We start from the raw sequence: 8,004 nt of genomic DNA on the forward strand, positions 1-8,004 counted from the left end.
TTCAGTTGATCCAGAGGGTTTACAAGCAGATGCGTTCCATGGAAATTGGTCAATTTCAGGATAACCTCACAAATTATTCCCAGTTTAAATATAATATTTACATTATACCTACTGTAAAAGAAGATACCAGTAATATTCAGCTATCAATGGCAAAAACAGATGTTTAACAATGTCCGATTTTACTCTGTGTAATACTGTTTCTCAGCAGTGTGTCTAACGTAGAGCTCAGCAGACTCTAAGTGGCACATGGGTCACTTGATAAGAAGTTGGTTATCAGGTGGCTGCGATTCCCCTCTGTACAGTTAAAGGATGAAGCACTGATGCAGCTACATCAACGAACTGAAGCATCAAAAGAGACTCTGAGGAAGCCAAATATCTAAATACGCAGCCATCGTTGGATATTTCAGCTGCTGTGTGTTCGCACGTTTTGCAGACAGTACAACAATGTGGACGTCGCTGCCGTTGTTCTTGTTCCTATCTGGTTTGTTCTTCTGTGGATTCAAATGCGCTTCGGTTTTCGCCTGCCCGAGGATCTGTTGCTGTTTTCTCAATACAATCAAATGCAACAATGTGACAGAGGAGGCTGCTCTGATGAAGGGTTACCGGCTTAAAAGACTGTAAGTTCACTACTGAGATGGGTTTGCGAATATGGTAAAGATTTCTAAGTGGTTGCTACTGTATATATTTATAGAGACCTGTAGTTACTAAATGATTAGGGAAGCATGTTAGTTTGCTGATATAATTTTTGCAGAGATAATTCATTTCAAAATGTTTTTTTCATGCAATGAATTCACCCTGCTAGATTATCATGTGCGTATTTACGCATGGAGCCATGATCCACCTGGAACGCACTCGCTTGGTGACACGTTGAAATGCGCTCATATTTAAGTTGAATGCGTGGCTGCTTAAATGATTTCCGTGTGACAGTATTTCACATTTCACATATTTAGCATTTTATCATATTTCAAGAATTCAATGTGATTGCTTCTCATTTGTCATTGCCTCTATGTTCGCATAAGGTAGCAGACAAGTCCTTTGAGAGTTAAAGCGTAGTGCAGTAACCTTCTTTTAGCAAGCAATGACTGTACTTTGTTAATTTGTAAGATAATTTTCCAAGATGCTCTTTCAAGTTTTGAGAGAAGTGTGTGTCAGGTCTGTTTGTTATTTCCAACCTAAAATGAGACTGGCTGCTTAACCCTGCATGACAACTTCATCCATCCAGGTGGAAGCATTCATCTGCTCTCTCAGTATAAATACATATGTATCATACTGTGTATGCAGATTGTGTTGTATGCTTTATCTTTCTGTTAATGACCGTTGATTGCCTATTGTAGTCAGTGAAACCTCATAACTACAAAACTTATGAGATCTGTAGCTTTAAGTGTCTTTGAGTATGTAGAAAAGCACCCTGAACATAAAAGGTATTACTACTACTATAATATAATTCAGATGGATTTTGAAAACATTAACATAAAAATTCTGGATGCATGGCAGACTGAAGTGCATCAACTTCTAAGTAATGTTTATATTTTCTATTTCATGGTGTACCTCACTAAGCAAAGTACATCACACCCTGTTGTCTGAAAACAGAGAGCCCTGCATGTGTGCAACTTAATTACCTGTAAAGAAAATGTCAAGTTGATCTCACACGGTCAAGTACACAGTGCATCCTCTTGGTTTATAGGCTTTCATGGGCATCAGGACTCCCTGTTAGAGTTCACCAGACTGTCAAAAGCCTTGAAGGTGGGGAATCTTGACCTCTCCTCTGGTAAATCACAGAACCTTGAGTCTCTCCTGATAAGTGTGTGAATGCCGAGGCCAGCAGCCTCATGCATGTGTCAAACTATGACGCCAACACCTCATACACACATACTGCTGAACCCCAGTGACAATGCTTTGCTGTTTTGCCAAAACTGTAAATGAGCAGAATCTTTGAGTGTTTTTATTTGTTTTATCACATGAACTGCACATGTAGCAGTTGGAATAGATATAAGGAGAGACTGGATGGCTGAACTTTAGAAGTCAGAGATTTTATTTCAAAGTGAATATATAGTATATTTTGATGGCAAAGAGGTTAAATTTCCCTTTAAAGTGTCTGTATTTGTCTACAGATGATTTCATGTGCTCCAAAAATACTCTGAAATACTGAAATGAAATGTACCTTTCACTTTCCTTTTTTCAGGTTTCTCTATGATTTGTCTTTACACACCATTTCAAGCCATTCTTTTGAGGGTTTGAAAGAAGTCCAGCAGATGTAAGTATTATGACTAATTTTGACATTTTATTATTACTGTTACGAGGATCAATGATAGCAAAGCATCCAACAAATGATGGGAATCTGAATTTGTGCTATTCTATGGTCAGATTTAGGATTACATACGTTTTTCATGGTTCAAAAGGTGAAAATTTGTACTTTCACATTTAATTTTCATTATTTTTAATACATGCTGAATATGTGAATTTACATCCTCCCACATTATTCACTGGATTAGTCAACCAACTGTACAGATTGTGTGAAACCTTTTTAGAGCTGAAATAAAAATGGATGCAATGCAGATTCCCCAATGAGTGCAATATAACCGAGTAAGAAAAGAGGTATGCAGATCATCACATACAATATTTGTGTCATTAACTTTGTGTTTTTGCTGCTTTGCCCCATTAATGAATAAGATTAGGTTTCAGAACATGTAAGTCTTGATGGTTGAAGACAGTTTTACACAGAACAGCTAACCATCCTTTCTTTCAGTGTTACAATTTGAAGGTAAATGTTCTTTGGATGAACTTCATTGCTTTGATTCTGTTCTATAGTGAAATTTCTCAGAGTGTAAACCTGGAAACCATTGAGACTTTAGCATTTAACAACCTTCTCAACCTCTCAGAAATGTAAGTTCTTTCTTGGATTTTTTGAAATAATGAAAGAAACAATCACTGCAATGCAGCACAGTTTTAACTGATGTTTTATATGTTTGCAGCTCAATAAAGAACACAAGGAGTCTGATGCATATTGAACGAAGGACGTTTAACAACCTTCCCAAACTGCGCTACTTGTAAGAGACCTTCATATATTACAATTAATATTTTTTTATTTAAGATTTGAATGTGTTTTCAAAGTCCATACACTTGAGCAATGAGCATTACTTGTTTCATTTTAACTAATATGAAAACAGTGTTAGACACATAGTTCTCCAAAATGTTACATTATGACACATGTTTTCTTTTGCATCAACAGGAGCATCTCAAATACTGGGATAACAATTTTTCCTGACATCACATCTATCAATTCTCTTGAATCAGAGTTTGTCTTGTAAGTTAATCTTTTACTAAAGACTCAAGAAATATAACAAAACAGAGCTCATCACATAAACAAATTACATTTTGAGTTCTTCTTTAGTTCGATTTGCTCAGGATTTGTTCTGTTATTCAGGGATATCTGTGACAACCTCTATCTAAAGCAAGTACCTCCAAACGCTTTCACTGGAATGACAACGGAATATGTCATAATGTAAGTGACCAAGAAATTCATTGTAACTTCTTTACTCTGTCAGTTATTTGGAAATAATTGTTAGTCAGCTGTTGAGACACAGATTCTTGTACTTTGAACTTAATAATCTTGTGACTGTTAAAATTGCAGGAACCTGTACAACAACGGCTTCAGAGAAATACATGACCACGCCTTCAATGGGACAAAGATAGATAAACTGTATTTTCTCAAGTTCCTGTTTTTAAATTGAACAAGTTTATGCACTCACATCATTAAACTTTTACTTATTTACCCCACATTCTATTATTTCCAGGGTTTTAAAGAATAATCGAAACCTCAGAGTGATCCACAGAGATGCTTTCAAAGGAGCCACAGGCCCTGGGGTCTTGTAAGTGAATTTCTTAAACCTTGTGGAGGTCACTTAATGCAACCTTTATTTACTTCAATTTATTTGGAAGACATCATATGTGAAATTTACAGTTTAAAGAAGCTTTTTAAGTCTTGATCATAGGTCTTGATATGTCTGTCAAGACTTGAGAGGTAGTAAACAAGTTAATGCTGCTTAGTAGCTTTTGTTTCGATCATTGAGACATATTACTTAACATGTACTTCTAAGATGCCTACATATACTCTACATATGTATAATAACGATGGGTCAGGGGTTATTCATATATTTTTACTGTCATACTTGCAAAAGTATTTTTACTTTAAATACAAATGCATATATTTAACTAATGTTGATTTCAGTAGAGACTTGACACAATGTCTATGTCTTATGTCTTATGCCATATGACAAAGTAACAGCTTCAAAATTCAAAGCTTTATTGCAATTTGCACAAAGAACAAGTTGTACTGTATAATTAAATTCTTTGATTTCTTTCCTCTCTGACTGCAATCTATGGAATGGAAAGACAAAAAAGTCAGGAAATCAAGGAAGGTAGAGCAGGAAAACACAAACAGAACAGCTGAAAGAAAGCTAACAGATAGTATAGAACTTACCAACTGTACCTTAAGTCTAAAGACCTTAAGCCCATTGTGCAGTAGTAGTTAGTGCAAATTGTAAAGTCCGGTGTAAACGATAACAGTGTACGGTGTTAAAGTTTAAATCTGTACAGTGAGGTGTGGATATGGCAACAGCAAGTTGAATGCGTATATTTGTGGGTGTGGAAACAGCTCAGCTGACTGACTGATGGCTGGATGGGAGATTGTGTGATTTTGACAGACTTTATTCTCTCAGGCAATGTACAGCCAGCACAATGCACACAAAGAGGCCTTTACACTCCCATGCAGTCATGTTCTCATTTGTGTGCTCTGTTATTTTACAGGGACATCTCTGCGACAGCTCTCACTAAGTTACCATCACAGGGACTGGAGTCAGTTCTGGTGTTGATGGCTCAGTCAACATACGCCTTGAAGAGTCTGCCTCCTCTGCAGGGACTGTGGAACCTGCGAGAGGCCTATCTCACCTACAACAGTCACTGCTGTGCGCTGCTGAGCTGGAACATACACAGGTGACTTACTGCAGAAGTAGAGAACATTTAGTATGACACTGTGCATTTTACAGGTTAATCAAATACAGATTTATTATTTACACTAAGCTCTGTCCCACTGCAGGTCTATTTTTTCAGCACACTGAAAGCAGAAACTTATTTAAAGAAGCTACTTACCTGCTTATATAATTATATACAACATATATAGTATATGTGTGTGTGTGATATGAGTTAGCCAGTGCTAATCAAGTAATATTCAAGCAATAGTGGTAATGCATTTTTTGAATGAGCCTTTATTTGGTGTCCTTTCTTTTCTGCAGGGACCTTCCCATTAATCCTGCATGGAATATTGGCTCCACATATTGTGATGAGAGTGATCCATCAGCAAGGTAAAAATTTGATTTGGTTAACTACCTAACAGCATGTTTTCTCATCTTTAACCTGCCTCAGTTCTGTTGAAATTAAACTGTTTCATGACCTTTTCATTTCTTTGGAAAACAGGGTTCAGCATGTGATCGGAGGCTCAGCAGATACACCTCTAGTTATGGACATGCCCTTTTTTTCAGATGTTGACCAGATGTTTGGAGATGTGAATTTCCACTATCCAGAACTGGACTTCTGTCAGACCCAACCAACATTGGTTTGCACACCTGAAGCAGATGCTTTCAATCCCTGTGAGGACATTGCGGGTTTCAGTTTTCTCAGAGTGGCCATTTGGTTTATCAACATACTGGCCATCACAGGCAACCTGACGGTGCTCCTGGTCTTCTTCACCAGCCGGAGCAAGATGACAGTGCCTCGCTTCCTCATGTACCACCTGGCCTTTGCAGACCTCTGCATTGGAATCTACCTTCTGATGATAGCGACTGTAGACCTGCGCACACGTGGCCACTACAGTCAGCATGCTATTGAATGGCAGACAGGGCCTGGCTGTAGTGCTGCAGGCTTCCTGTCCTTGTTTGGTGGGGAGCTGTCAGTGTACACACTTTCCACCATCACCATAGAGCGCTGGCACACCATCACCAACGCGATGCAGATAGAGCGCCGTCTGGGTCTGGCACAGGCAGCAACTATAATGGCAGCTGGCTGGCTCATCTGTCTGGGGATGGGGATGCTGCCCCTGGTTGGTATAAGCAGTTACACCAAAGTCAGCATGTGCCTCCCCATGGACATAGAGACTCCCCTGGCTCAGGCTTTCATAATAATTCTCTTGCTTTTCAATGTGGGCGCTTTTGCTGTTGTGTGTGTTTGTTACGTGCTGATCTATCTGGCGGTAAAAAACCCTGAGTTCCCTAGACGAAGTGCTGATACCAAGATTGCAAAGCGCATGGCTGTACTCATCTTCACAGATTTTCTCTGCATGGCACCCATCTCCTTTTTTGCCATCTCTGCCGCCTTCAAGGTTCCCCTAATCACAGTCACCAACTCCAAGATTCTGCTGGTCCTCTTCTTCCCCATAAACTCCTGTGCCAATCCCTTCCTTTACGCTATCTTCACCAAGGCTTTCAGAAAGGACGCATATCAACTCATGAGTGCCATGGGCTGCTGTAAAAGCAAGGCCAGTATTTATCATATGAAGTCCTACTGCTCAGAAAATGCAATCAAGAGCAATTTGGGAAACAAAAATAAAGGATACCGCACGGGAGTGAGGCTGGCTGCCATGCCACAGCAAAGTCTTCACCTGAAGGAGGAAGGAGAGGTCACCTGAAGGCAACTAGGAGAACTGTTAAAGACAGTTAAAAGGACAAAGGGACAAGAGAAACTGCAGAAAGATGCATGCTGGATTTGGAGGAAATTATTTGGCGATCTATCATGTTGACGTTAATGACACATTTTAACAATTTCATGCTGCATTGTTTGGGATGGTGATATTTTTGTTATAAACTCTGTAAACTATTGAATTGAAAGGAGTGCTGGTGACTCTGGTGACTCATCTGATATCAGTTCAACCCACTGAATGAGTCTTTTTCTTTCTTTTTCTATTTATAACAGAGAAAGCAAAGGTGTAATAATAACATCAACGATTGCTCTGTTCCATTGAGTTTCCTAGATGTTATTAATATTCCACCTGTGGTTTTCCTGCTTTGACATGTCAAAATGTCAGCTGTGAAAAAAGGCCCATGGAAAAATGACACACACCTACAGAAGAAAAGCTCCAAAAACAACAACTAAAATGACCTTGGCTCATTGTTTAGTTACACTGTTTTCAATGTCTAGAATGAACTCTTAATCTCAACATTTAATGAGCTAAATAGAAGTCCTTAAAGTTCTCCAAAAAGTGGAAATTTGAACTATATATGTGTTATTTGACATAACATCTGGGCACAGTCCATCTGCTGAGGGTGATCATGCTGATACCACCAAGCCTCCAGAACTGCTACTAAATGGACCTTGTCATGAGATTGTTCAGTCCTCTCTGAGTGGTCAACTATGATCATCCCAAAGTGTTATTACAATGGAAACCAAAGGCTACCATGGCTTTATGGAAAATATGTTGTTCTTCTTCCTACTGATGATTAACATATTCTGAGGTTGGCTATATATGAAGCTGATTATATATATTTAGATGAAGAACTCAACCACTATGTTATATACTGAGGGTTTCTATGGAAAAGCTCAGTAGCCAAAATTGACCACGTGGTGGAGGAGTTGGACAGACAACATAACTTGGGTTTTTGTTTTTCTTCTAAGGATTTTTTTTTTTTATCTTGTAGTTGAGAATACAGGTGATCAACCACCTTGCTATTTTGTTAGTAGGATACATACATCTGCATAATGTTTATTATAAGATAAGATTAAGTAAGTTGTAAGGTCATATTTTGCTGTCTCGAAAATGTATAAGAAAAAAATAAGCCTAATAGGAAAAATGCAATAAAGAACTAGTAATAAAATAAAGAAGTAAAAATGTATTTTAAAAAAATGTATAAACTAATGTAAAAGTTTTCTCTTGTTGTATTTTGGTTGTTTTCAGTATGTCGGACAGTTCCTCAGTCCCGCCTCCATGGGATCCCGCCTGTGACGTCGGGAAAAGTG

At 38.4% G+C, this 8,004-nt stretch overlaps 1 protein-coding gene across 1 annotated transcript; it reads left to right on the plus strand.

Moving 5' to 3' along the window:
• The first annotated feature begins 256 nt into the window (after positions 1 to 256).
• Positions 257 to 7,933, plus strand: lhcgr (luteinizing hormone/choriogonadotropin receptor). The gene is made up of 11 exons (XM_067609809.1): positions 257 to 617; positions 2,183 to 2,254; positions 2,809 to 2,883; positions 2,973 to 3,047; positions 3,230 to 3,304; positions 3,425 to 3,502; positions 3,632 to 3,700; positions 3,795 to 3,869; positions 4,807 to 4,992; positions 5,292 to 5,360; positions 5,473 to 7,933. The coding sequence occupies exons 1-11, from the start codon at positions 445 to 447 to the stop codon at positions 6,677 to 6,679; spliced, it is 2,154 nt and encodes a 717-aa protein (XP_067465910.1). The 5' UTR covers positions 257 to 444; the 3' UTR covers positions 6,680 to 7,933.
• Positions 7,934 to 8,004: the final 71 nt, after the last annotated feature.

This window comes from Thunnus thynnus, chromosome 14 (assembly GCF_963924715.1).
Source record: "Thunnus thynnus chromosome 14, fThuThy2.1, whole genome shotgun sequence".
NCBI lineage: Eukaryota > Metazoa > Chordata > Actinopteri > Scombriformes > Scombridae > Thunnus > Thunnus thynnus.